This window comes from Miscanthus floridulus, chromosome 5 (assembly GCF_019320115.1).
Source record: "Miscanthus floridulus cultivar M001 chromosome 5, ASM1932011v1, whole genome shotgun sequence".
NCBI classification, from domain to species: Eukaryota; Viridiplantae; Streptophyta; class Magnoliopsida; order Poales; family Poaceae; genus Miscanthus; species Miscanthus floridulus.
The window spans coordinates 137,915,324-137,928,282 of NC_089584.1; the positions used below are offsets into that span (position 1 = coordinate 137,915,324).

Below are 12,959 nucleotides of genomic sequence, written 5' to 3' on the forward strand. Positions count from 1 at the left end.
CCATTTTGAACTGCATTAAGTAACATTTCAGTAATCCACTCGAATTATTGGAGTGCCTTTTCTTTCTCCTCGTATATATAGGAAAAACCAGCACAGTGACACTGTCAACAGTACCTGTAAATTAAATATAGGATTAAGTCTACTTTTGGCCCATCAACCATTATGTTGGTCTAATTTTGACCCTCAACTACAAAACCGTGTGATGTAGGCACTGGAACTTTTAAAACCGTTCAGTTTTAGCACCTCGACGCGATTGAGGCGGTTTGCGTTGACGTGTCCCTGGGTTTGACCTGCCACGCTGGCATTGACCGCCATGTAGATGGCCGCGCGGGTTAAACAGGAGCCGGTTCGCTCAGCTCTCTCTCTCCCTCTCAGTTCCTCTCAGGCACCACGGCAGCGGCCATGGCAGAGGTGCACAACAATGGAGGCACAAGTGCCGCGCCGTGACAGCACAAGGCCGAGCTCAGCACGGGAACCGGCCCAGTTGCAAAGGGGTCACCTCCCCACGGTGTATCCCACCCACAGCAAGTCTGAGGTGGGTGGAGCAGAGTTGGCCGCAGCGGCATGCCCAGTGGCGATGGAAACTGGCGGCAAGGGCCCCGTTCTCGGCGCGACGGCAAAGCTCCCTGGAACCCGTGCGAGGCCAAGATGGAGGGCATCGGGATGGACCTAGAATGGGCGAAGTGGTGTTGACTTAGTGAGGCAGAGAGCGGGGCCGCGCGGCGCAAAATCCGCCAAATTGAGCGATTACCTTGGTCGGTCTTGTGAGCAGCTGGCTCAGGGGCGTTACTAGGGAGGTGAGGGAGCCATGGCTACGAGGAATCGAAGAAGGATGCAGTTAGGCTGACGAAATTTTGGATGGGGCGGCTTCTGCGATAGCAGCTGCGATGGCGTCGTGCGAGCAGTTGGCGTTGCCGCTGCGAGCGCACGAGCAGTCGCTGTCGCCATCCCTGTGGCCACGCGGACCCGACCGCTCAGGTCCCGGGTCATAAAAAAATGTTGGTAAGCCTCCATTCAGTCGAGGCGTCGAGCTCAGGCAGCCGCCGCCGCCATCGCCTGACGCGGCGATGCTCCGCTCAACCCAGCGCCATCGCGCCGCTCCAGCGCCACGAACCCCAACCGATGCTGCCTCGCCGGTTGCCCACGGTCGCTGGAAGCCGGTGAAGCCAAACTTGTAAGTTTGTTTCTCCGAGACCGCGTGCTTTCTTCCTCCTCCATCCAGTTTGTTTTGGGACGTCGTCCCAGCCACGGTCCGTTCCGCGTTCCCTGTGACTCTGGTTCCAGATGGCTCGAGCTCCTGGCGACCCAAGCGCAGGCGGGGTACAGGCACGGCGGACCCGACCGCTCCGGTCCCGGGCTCCCGGCCATCCCGGCGCGAGCAGGGGCCCCAGCGGCTGCGACGGCCCGGCGCAGGCGGGGTGAGGGCGCGGCTTTGGTCCAGGCCATCCTTTCGCGGGTGGGTGCCCCAGCGGCCCCTGCGACCCCGTCGCCGCCAGTGGTGCGGGCGGCACATGGCTTGCCATGGTGCCCATGCCGCCATGTTGGCCGCTCCCTACCCCTGTGCCGCGCTTAAGAAGGAGGCGAGCCTGCGCACGGCTCCTTGCTCGACCTCCCGCCTCCCTCTCACCTTCCCCGCCGCCATTGCGCGGTCGTGCTTTGCCGCTGCAGCAGGGCCTGAGCGCGTGGTCAGCAGACCACGGACTGCCTCCCGTCGAGCCGCGGCCGGCCCTGGTACCACGTACCCATCCTTGCTTGCGCGCAACACCACCTACCTCGCCAGGTCCGCCCCTCCCCGTGCTCGGCTTTCTAGCGTACGGCGAGAGTGCAGTCTTCCAGATGGGCACCGTTGGCCAACAACTTCAAATTCCTGTTTTGACCGACGCGGCTACGTGACGGTCAATGCCAGTGTGACGGGTCAAAACCCGGCGCACGTCAGCGCAAACCGCCTCAATCGTGTCGAGGTGCTAAAACTGAACGGTTTTGAAAGTTCCAGTGCCTGGACTAGACGGTTTTGTAGTTGAAGGTCAAAATTAGACCAACATGATAGTTGAGAGGCTAAAAGTGGATTTAATCCTTAAATATACTATACTCGCAAGTTTCGCACGGACAGAGACATGCAGAGCCCAAGGGGCACAACACAAGGCGTGCACAGCACAGGGGACTAGGGGAGGCGATGCCTGCGTACACCGCCACTGACGAGCACTGTTGGGTAGCTGGGGACTGGGGGCCGTGGTACAACGTACAAGTACTCCTCTCGCTCCCTTCCTACTCGCACTCATTCGCCAATTCAATTGGGATGGATCGACGCGGGCGGCTGTCTTTAGTTCCCAAAAAGTTTATAAAAAGTGCTACAGTGGTTATTACGTCGAATCTTGCGATATGTGTATAGAGCATTAAATGTAGACGAAAAAAACTAAGTACACAGTTTGGTTGGAAATCGCGAGACGAATGTTTTGAGCCTAATTAATCCATGATTAAACACTAATTACCAAATAAAAACAAAAGTGCTACAGTAGCCAAATTCTCAAATTTCGCGGACTAAATGTAGCCTGAACAACAAGCAGATTGTTGCAAGAGCCAGAGAGGGAGGGAGGGCGTGAAGGCGACGCGCCGCGCCGCGCCGAGACGAGCGCAGTGATGGCGGGCGATCGGCCGGAGGGGCCGGCGGCAATGATGACGATCGACGACGGTGACAGCGACCAGCGCAGCACAGTGCGGGTGTACGCGCAGCTGCAGGGGTCAGTGGCAGGGTGCAGGCGCAGCGACAGGCAGAGAGGGAGGAGGAGATATCGCATCATCGGCGGGCGCGGGGCTCCGATGGATGGATCCTGTGCCGGTGGTGGTCGCGCGTTAAATGCGAATGCTTCGCCGGCCGGCCTCTGCGCCCCTCCTGCCGCGCGCGGCGTCGCCCACGAGGCCTGGTGTGGCCACGCCACACGCCTGTTGTGCCTGTGCCTGTGCCTGCGCGCGGCGCCCTCACACGTCTCCTCGCTCGCTCGCGCAACCGGCCGGCCGCCGGGCGGGCCCCAGCTGCTCGATCAGCTTTCTGCTGAGGAGAGCCCACCGCGCGGCGCCGACGTCCCTTTTGCCGCCCCTCGTGCCGTCGTCCAACCAGCGGAGTTTCTGGGCCGTTGGATCGAAACGACGGCCCATCCATCATCCATGCCGCCGCCGCCACCGTCGTCCCTCTCTCTCCTCCAGTCTTGTCTCGCTCTCGCTCGCCTCCTGCCCCTGCCTGCCTCGGTCCAATGGCCACTGTTGCCACGCACGCTCGTTCGTCGCTTCCCCCGTTGTCTTTGCGTTCGTCGGCTGGCGGACCACTGTGCACACCTCGGTGACCGACGACTCGACGACGGATGGGATCGGTTCGGAGCAGCAATGAGCTTATACGATTTTTATATGCCGAAACAGTATTTTTTTCTCGCACTAAACGATAAATACGGTAAATAATCAACCATCGTTTACGAGCAAACGAACCGGCTGAATACCTGCAGCGCTCGGTCCAAGGGAGACTACCGGGCTACTCCTACCTAGTACCTACGGAGTACGCAAAGGCCCCTACCCAGCATCGACGCGTCTCGTCAGGCACTCACAAACGTGCGGCGGCGATCGGACAGGGGATCGTCAGATCATCCACGAATTTACGCGTTCACTGCACCCGCCTGCCCGTGTGCCGTGTGGAGCAGAAGAAGAGCCAACGCTTTCGGTGAAAACTGGGGAGTTGAAAACATCAGATACTCCTATATAGGAGCGTGATGAGTACTGCTAGTGCTAATGATGATGCTACTGTTACTATAGGTACCTGCAGAGATAATTCCGGTGGCCCGCGGCGCCGGCCGACACGCGGACACCTACTAGTCGTACGTGAAGCTAGTGATCTCGGCGGTCGCCATCGTGACTGCTTTCGTGGATGCTGGGTGCGCCGTCGCTCGCACTAATCATGATAGTAAGGAAATCTCGTACATAATACTCTCAGCCGGTTGTTATCCACATCAACCGGCCGGCTGAGTATCAGTTGCTAATCTTGGATCGGAGCTGGAAGGGATGGGTGCTCACTGCTGAGCCATACCATCCTTCCTGTCGACTGTCGTGTGTCGTGTCGTGTGTCGTCTTCGTCGTTGAAGCATTCCTCGTCCTGGCATTTGACATGCACTGGTTCCACTTCAACCGTCAGCACTCATGGGCCTCGTTTAGATTGCAAATTTTTGCAATCTGAACACTGTAGCACATTTCGTTTGTATTTGATAAACTTTGTTCGATCATGGACTAACTAGGCTCAAAAGATTCGTCTCGTGATTTAGAACCAAACTGTGCAATTAGTTATTTTTTTACCTATATTTAATGCTCTATGCATGCGGCCAAAAATTGATGTGATTGAAAGAGAGTGAAAAAACTTGGAATTTGAAGGTGATCTAAACAAGGCAACGGTGATCGTCACTCCTCGGGAGAAGAATCAGTGTACCAGCAGTAGCCACAGACGGCAGGACTGGACGGAGGCAATTGTGAAATGTTTATTCCTGCAGGGAGGCGAGTGGACAGGATGGTCTCCAGCTTCCACAGCGATGCTGCCTGGCCAAGGTCCTTTTTGATATGCCAAGCCTAAAAATTAGCCCAGGTATATATGAAAATAGGTCGAATATAGGCTAAGAAGGGTTAATAGACTCTAACCACCGGTTAGCTCTCATTAGTCCATAATTAACCTGTATTCAACATTTCTATTTGGTATTTTCATTGATATGGACGAACCGGTGGGCCCGAGGATGTAGACAGTACATAATTACCGTAGTAATGGACAAAGACACCGATAGATTTTAGTCTATTGCAGGAGGTCAACGTGGGTATGTTTGGATCCACCCAACTAAAGTTTAGCTATTTAAAATTTCAAAACTAAAGATTAGCCAGCTAAATTGAATCCTTTAGCTAATAGACTCGGTTAAACTGGGTTGAAGTAGCTCTCGTTTCAATAGTTTTGCCTTGGTGTCATTCATAATTACTATTTAAAATATTTTTGAACCAATTATCTATGTGGCCCATTAGCTCAGTTGGTTAGAGCGTGGTGCTAATAACGTCAAGGTCGCAGGTTAGAGACCTGCAAGGGTCATATGTTTGTTTTTTTGTTTTATTATTTCAATTGAAAGTTTTTGTTTATTTTAATTCAATGAATTTGTTTCTTTTTTGTTTTATTATTTCAATTGAAAGTTTTTGTTTATTTTAAATCGTTGAATTTGTTTCTTTTTGGTTTTATTATTTCGATTGAAAGTTTTTGTTTATTGTTTGTTTTATTCGTTGAACTTTTAGCATGTTTCTTTTTTTGTCTTATTCGAATTTCGAAGCTTTTTGTTTATTCGAATTTCAATTGAATTTTTAGCATGTTTGAACAACATTTTTGCTAATGCTAGGAAGCGGACATTCGTCTGTCTGGACGTCGCTCACCCCATTCCGCTCAACGCGCTTTAGTGCTTTACGGCTTCTAAAAAAACAGCGTCGCTCGCCATCTCCAACGAAAGGGCCGACCGCCGCGGCCTTGTCTAGCGCGACGGCGCCGCACCTAGCCTCTTCCCGTGCTGCTCCGCGCCGTGCCACCATCCAGCGCGGGCCCCATCCACCTCGCCTGTCACGGAAGGGGAGGCAGGGGAGGCTTGCACCCCTATCCACCTCATACCGTCTGCAGGAAAGGGAGACCTGCGCTACCGTAGTTTCCCACCAGGTAGGCCGTGGCCGCCGCCGCCGGTATGCTTTAATTGTTTCAGGCGTTTTTAGACATGTCACAACTTGCAAGACTATGTTTTAAGTGCTTTAGTTGTTTCATATGTATGTTTCAAATGTTTCATACAGCTGTTGCAAAAATAGATCGGGATGTTGCATATGCTGCAGTGGTTGTACACGTATGTTGCAAGCATCTGTTCCCAATGTTTCATCAGTTTGTCAGACGTATGTTACAAGTTTGTTTATCTGGATGTTGCATATGTTACACACATATGTTGCAAGTGTTATATCTGGATGTTGCGTATGTTTGCAATGGTTTTCAAGTGTTTTTGCAAGTGTTTTAGACACATATTTCAAGTGTTTTATCTCTTCTTTGTATGTTGCAAATGTTGCATCTAAATGTTTCAAAAGTAGATCGAGGTGTTGCACATAGAATGCGTGTGGGAAGCGGGAGGGGACGTGAGCGGTCCCCACACGCGGTCTGGGGGCATGGCCCCGCTACTGGGGCCCTCGCTCGCTAGTCTGACGCTGCTGGGTGCTCGCTCGCTCGCCGCGCAGGCACCGTTCGACGCTAGCGTTTCGGATCGGACGTCTAGGTGCTAGCAAGTCTGCAACATTTTTCTTGTTATATTCAGTCCTACCATAACTACATGCCTGCAGCCACTGGGCTATCGTGTACATAAGGGATTAAGGGGCCTTTGTTGAACATGATTTTGAAATTTTGTCCAGTTTATCAGAGATGAATCAATTACCGATTCTTCAAAGATGAATCAAGGAACTTGTGTGCTGTACCGGTTCTAAACCCTTCTCTTTCTTCTAAAGATGATTCAAGGAACTTGTGTACTGGTTCTAAACCCTTCTCTTTCTTCTAAAGATGATAAATCAATGATGATTCAAGTTTGCTAATGTGGATGGTATGATCGACAAGGATGAATCAAATAGTTGTCTACAATTAGGTATGGAGTGCTTATTTTGTACCACATCATACTTTTACGATGTTTATTGTACAAACATGCATAAAAGTGAGATATCTTATGGATTACTCCCTCCATTCTAAATTATCCCTCCATTCTAGATTATAAGATGTTTTAGTTTTCTAGATACATTGTTTTTACTATATATTTAAATATAATGTATATTTAAATATATATAGCAAAAGCTACGTGTCTAAAAAAATGCCAAAACTTTTATACTTTGAATGGAGAAGAGTATTATGCATTTTATCAGTTGCCTATTTGAACTATCGGTATGTGTGTTCATTATGAATTACGCACTTAGATAGTGGCTCTAGGTGTGGATTTTTGCCGGCTCCGCCACCGGCCAAAAAACATGTTGTTGACTCAATAGCCACCTCTGCTTTGGGAGGATATGGTGAAAGATTAACTGATGAAGAGATGGAGGAAGTGAGCAAGATCTCAAGTCGAGAGAGGAAGGAGACTTGGCAGGATGGCGAGAAGATGTTTGAGCAGCGTTCTGATGTATAGGCTGAGGCCGTTTTGGTGTGGACGTGTGGATGTCTATTGGAGTCTTCGCATTCTTTAAGTTGATATAGTTTGGTCGCTGTTAGTACTGCATTGAGCCAGTAGCGTTTAGGTGGTTGCTTCGCTTTGTTGGATGTAATGCTGTCGCTCAAACTGGTATCCCCAACGTAAACCACTTTTAAAAGAAATATCAACTCTTTTTTTAGGCAAAATAATGCCTCGTTCGCTTAGCTGAAAAAGCAAGACAAAACATTGTTCCGGATGATTTGTTGTGAGAGAAAAACACTATTCCGTCTGAAAAAAGAAGCTGAAAAGTACGGATTATAAGAGAAACGAAAATGACCAATATCTACTAGTTTGACGATGTTAAAACCAGTATGTGCGCAGATTGCATGAACTGAAGCCTGAATCTGAAGCTCTGTTATAATTGTAAGTGCTGCGACGTATACGGAGTCTGAACGAGTGATGATAAAATAGTGAGTTAACCACAATTGTCAAATTGAGAACGCTACGGCACCACAAAGTGTATGTGTATCAAGTCAGGTACAAAATGCCATTTTGCCCCGCTTACAACCAACTAATAGCACAACAAACGGGTACAAGCTTAACAATTACACAACTAAGAATTCACCGTGGCCTCAATAGCAGCATGAGCTCCAAACACCACTATCGGCCATCTTCCATGTCATCCCAATCAATCTCCTCGACATCCACGGTTAGAAGTATACAAAAAATGTTTGTGCAGGAAACGACTGCTTCTGACCTTTTGAGTTTCACACGTGTTATTGTCCTGCATTGCTCTTCGTTGGTTTTGATGGTGTTGGAGATGATGGAGGCTTCAAGTCAGCGTACTGCACACAATAAACTCAGGCTTGTAACAGCTTGTACAGTTGTATAATAGTTTTTGTGGTCACTGGTCAGTTTGCATCATAAAGAGTGAAGAAACAAAGGATATAAATGAGTGTAGATATCTAAAGGGAAGTCTGTCATGTCTCTACTTTATGTCAGCAAATAGCATTTGCACTGGAATTCCCTGTCCTTGCCTGTTAGTAATTTCTGTGGACCTGAGTCAAGCCATTTATGTGCCTTCAAAGTGCCATTATCTGACTTTCAGAGTTTCAGGTAAACATAAATTTAAGCTTTAATGATTCACTCAAAATATGCCTCGTGTTGTCTTCAGTTAAGCCAGTAGATACGTCCATAATTTGAGGTCTTGACTCTTGAGTTAGGCATGTGGATTTGGTTGTGGTAGCTTGGGCTAGGGCTACAAATTTGTAATAGTTGTGGTATGATGTCTCTTCTATGAATAGGTTGAAGCTGGAACTCTTTACATTATCTTAAAAAATATATAGCATATGCTGTGATAACCATGATCTAATTCCTTCCTAAAGTATTCACATATAAAGCTTTGAAAAGAAATAATACAGTCATAACTCTAGCCTAGAAGCATATACCAAATGTAAAAACCATGGCAGTTCTTCCCGGAAGTCTCTTCATTATCTTAAAAAAATGGCCGTGCTATCATTAACATGATCTACTTTCTTCCTAAATATTCGTAACTACTATAGTCATAACTCTTTTTTTTGAAACAAAGGCAGGAGCTCTGCCGCTCAATTAAGACGAAAGAATATTATGTACAAGAAGGTTAGCCAAACGAGATGCCAAAAGGCACCCGAGGGACTAACCACCCCACGCGACGCGGTTGAGCACAAACACGACACACCGCCATGGGTCATCGTTGCCGAGCATGGAAGCCAAGCTGCCAGCAGCTCCGACTTCCCATGGCAGTCCACCCACTAGTCACTCCCCGACGGGTCCGAAGCTAACGATCACCACCGGTCATCGTTGCCAAGCTCGAACGAAGAGCAGCTCCGACTTCCAAGCGCGAACCGTCATCTCGCATCGAAAACACGACGATAATCCAAATGCGACGCCTTCAGGAAGGGAGCAACGCCGATGACGCCACCATCGCACGTCCATAGCGGATCGGGTTTTCACCCTTGGAAGATATACTAGGGGGTTAAACACGACGCCCCCAACAGGGTAACGACGCCCAACGGCGTCGCCGTCGCCAAGGCTTTCGCCCATGAACCCCCAAGCACAAACGCCGAGTCACGAAGCCAAACCCCCTGCCAGCCAACACCGCTAACGCCGCTGTCCCGCCGCCCCACGGAAGCCCCTTCAGAGGGGCATCGACGCGCCAACTGCACACTGCAGCCGCACAGCTGCGTCGACGGCCACCCCCTCTGACCGGGCCACATAGAGCCGGACCTGACTCTGCCGCTCGCGTCACACCGCCGCACGCCGAGACCGCCATTGACCATCGTCGTCGTCGGCTCAGGCACCCGCCAATGTCGCTGCCGACAAAGCCGCCAACAGCCACAGGGCTTGTGCTGCCACCATCTCGGGCGCCGCCCCCTGCCCTGAGGTCACCGGGTCCGGACGCCAGGCGCCGAACCGGGCGACCCCTGCTGCCGCCGCCGCCGCCTCCAACTTGACCACAACCGCGGTACCGCCTAGAGCCAGTCTGTCACCGTTGCCGTCACCGTCGCCTAGACCGCCAGACCGTCCGTGGGCAGGCAGGCCGGCAGGATGCCGCCCCGGCCACAACCAGCCCTAGAAGAGGCTCGGTCGCCGCAGCAGCAGCCAAGGCCGTGCGGGGAGAGGCAGGCGGAGAAGAGAGCGCCGCCCCAAGCGCCTGCACGAGCCCCGACAACCGCCGCCAAATTATTTATCATTTTAGATGGATATGAGTCAACTATTGCTTAGTAGGTCTGGCATTGCTTTAAGTGTGATAGCTGGAGATAACATAAGAGTTCACTGTCAGTACAAAAGAAAAGCAGTAAGGCGTGTGTGAATACTGGTGCCATTCTGAATCATATAATAAATGGTAACCAGTTGGATGTAAGAAGAAAAATCTAGAATAAGCAGGTTAATTTTGAGTGTGGTGGTGAAAAGGCAAAAAGAATCATACATTTGGATATGGGGATAATGGTCTCCTAGTTGCATGTTTTGCAGCAGTTGTACTTCCATTGGAATTTTCATAAACATCTTTGGATTCATCGCCTGTATTGACTACAAACCTGCTTGGAGGAGCAGATGATTCCTCGCTTCCCTGCTGCTGACCATATGTTCCATCATTGCTTGCATCTGTGTGAGCTAACTTTGCACCCTTCTTTTTCCTCGGGAAAACATGAACAAATGGGGGAAGATAATTTTCTTGAACCGCCTAATGGAGACGAAAAGACTTAGAAAGGAAAACAAAAATGAATTGTATGCTATTCCTCACACAATAGAATGATACCTTACCTGCCACCCTTCTGGGCCTCTCAAGCCCCCTTTAATAGCATAGGATTCCTTAAAACCATTCTCGACCAGTAGCTCAGCAACTTTCAAAGAATTACCATCAAAGCTACCTTACACAGCATAAATTTAAGTTGGTAATGTGGAGGAGAAAAGCTGGTAAGTGCTACTAGATGGCAGCATGTCAAGAGACCAAAGGTTCTGAAGGAAGTTAAATATAGAGTACTCTTAAATATAATAATTGCTTTGGCATGAAGTAACAACAACAACAACAACAACAACAAAGCCTTTAAGTCCCAAACAAGTTAGGGTAGGCTAGAGTTGAAACCCAGCAGAAGCAATCAAGGTTCAAGCACATGAATAGCTGTTTTTCAAGCATTCCTATCTAAGACTAAGTCTTTGGGTATATTCCATCATTTTAAGTCTCCTTTTATTGTCTCTAGCCAAATTAACTTCGGTCTTCCTCTGCCTCTCTTCACGTTACTATCCTGGCTTAGGATTTCACTACGCACCGGTGCCTCTGGAGGTCTCCATTGGACATGTCTAAACCATCTCGACCGGTGTTGGACAAGCTATTCTTCAATTGGTGCTACCCCTAATCTATCACGTATCATCGTTCCGAACCCGATCCCTTCTTGTATGACCGCAAATCCAATACATCGTCCGCGAAAAACATACACCAAGGGATGTCCCATTGTATGTCCCTTGTGACCTCATCCATCACTAAGGCAAACAGATAAGGGCTCAAAGCTAACTCTTGATGTAGTCCTATCCTAATCGGGAAGTCATCCGTGTCTCCATCACTGGTTCGAACACTAGTCACAACATTGTTGTACATGTCCTTAATGAGCCCGATGTACTTCGTTGGGACTTTATGTTTGTCCAAAACCCACCACATAACATTCCTCAGCATGAAGTAAACATATAGCAAATCTAAACGAAAGCTTTCATTAATCTTATTGAAGTAAAAAAAACCTAGAGCGGTGAAAAGTTACATGGCATTGGTTAGGCTGATTTTTTTTTTAAAAAAGGAGAATAATATTTCTAGATTTATATATATTTTAATCAAATGTAAATTAGAAACTGATTGGATAGAAAAGCCAATAACAAATCCCCTTCCCTATGTTTAAGTCCCAGCATCAGAAACAGTGAAATTACAAATTGTGACTTAGTGGTGTTCCCAAGGAATTCTTCATTGTTCCAGAGAATGTACACACCAATCACGTGTATTTACCAAGAATTTTGCACAATTCGGAGTTGTAAAATCAAAGAGCCATTTAGTTTACACAGGACACAACTATATGCATTTTATTTACTAGAAGGTGTACACCTTAGAGTACACACCTAACAGTATGTACACTTATCTTTTGCAAATTACGGCTCAACTGTGGTAGATACATTTATTATCGTATATTGTGCAGTTGCATTTGAGGCCAAACCCATTCAATCTACAGAGACATAAGACATTGCATCTGGTACTTCAGGTAAATAATTCAATCAATTTTCCATGTAGCACTCACTTGTCAAGAACGCAGACGACGGTGTTCGTCGGTTCTGGAAACCTCGCTAGCACCTCCTTGGCAAACCCCTTCTCGTCCTCCTCGTCGAACTCCACCTGCACGGTGCTCTTGTCGACAAGCTTCAGGTTCGGCGGCGCCATGAACCGCACGCTCTTGCCCCGCCTGATGTCCAGCAGCTGCGCCTCCGGCACGTCGCGCAGCTCGCGGAACGCATCGATGGCGCTCACGGGCTTGTACTTCTTGAAGACGTACTCCTGCACGAGTGGGATCACCACTAGCCACACGAACACGACCCCAGCCACGAAGAAAGGGTTGCGGTTGTTGAAGTCGTCGATTGCCACCACGATGGACTCCAGGCTCACTTTCCCGTCGCCCTCCGCCGCAAGGGAAGGGAGCGGCCAGGACGCGAGGGCGGCGGTAACGGGGACAAGGGCGTCCCGCCAAGGCGCCGCCTTCGGCGCCAGGACTGCGGCCTTGGAAGCGCTAGTGGGGGTGCGAGGAACCGGGATTTCGGAGGCGTTGGCAATCTTGGCCGCATTGGGTAGTAAAAGTTGGTTCTTGCGAGGATTTCTTAGGGCATCGAGAGGATTTGGGTGGTGGGAGCTGGAGATTCGGAGGAGCGAGCACTGCTCTTGGAGTCGGAGGAGAGACATGGTAGCGCGACTGCGCGAGGCCTGAGCTCTGTGCAAGGATAGCAGAGCTCCAGGGAGCTAGAAGATGGATTGCCCAGGAGCCACGATTTCAGCAATTCAGCGTCTTCAGGTAGCTATCCGATTAATATCGAAAAAGGGAACTAGATATATATGGGCCTTGGGCTTTGACAATAATAACAAATTTACAATTGGGTCTTGTGTGTAATCCGTGGGCTTTCCTGTGAACATAGGCACATAGCTTCTATAATAGTCCCTCCATCCACGAAAGGATGTAATTCTCAAATTTCAACAAGTTA

General features: G+C 49.3%; 1 protein-coding gene and 1 non-coding gene across 4 annotated transcripts; one reads left to right on the top strand and one right to left on the bottom strand.

The window, feature by feature from the left end:
- The first annotated feature begins 5,027 nt into the window (after positions 1-5,027).
- On the top strand, positions 5,028-5,101 carry TRNAI-AAU (transfer RNA isoleucine (anticodon AAU)). The gene has a single exon. It is a non-coding gene; the product is annotated as a tRNA-Ile (tRNA).
- Positions 5,102-7,597: 2,496 nt separating this feature from the next.
- LOC136453803 (rhodanese-like domain-containing protein 4A, chloroplastic) lies at positions 7,598-12,749 on the bottom strand. 3 transcript variants are annotated; one of them, XM_066454362.1, is made up of 4 exons: positions 12,011-12,749; positions 10,497-10,599; positions 10,271-10,416; positions 7,598-8,038 (listed from the first exon to the last, which is right to left on the bottom strand). In XM_066454362.1, exons 1-4 carry the CDS (start codon positions 12,661-12,663, stop codon positions 8,026-8,028), a joined length of 915 nt encoding a protein of 304 aa, XP_066310459.1. In that variant the 5' UTR covers positions 12,664-12,749; the 3' UTR covers positions 7,598-8,025. The 3 variants fall into 3 exon arrangements, with proteins under 3 accessions (XP_066310459.1, XP_066310457.1, XP_066310458.1); XM_066454360.1 differs by having other exon boundaries at positions 10,162-10,416; XM_066454361.1 differs by lacking the exon at positions 7,598-8,038 and adding an exon at positions 8,050-9,985 and having other exon boundaries at positions 10,162-10,416.
- Positions 12,750-12,959: the final 210 nt, after the last annotated feature.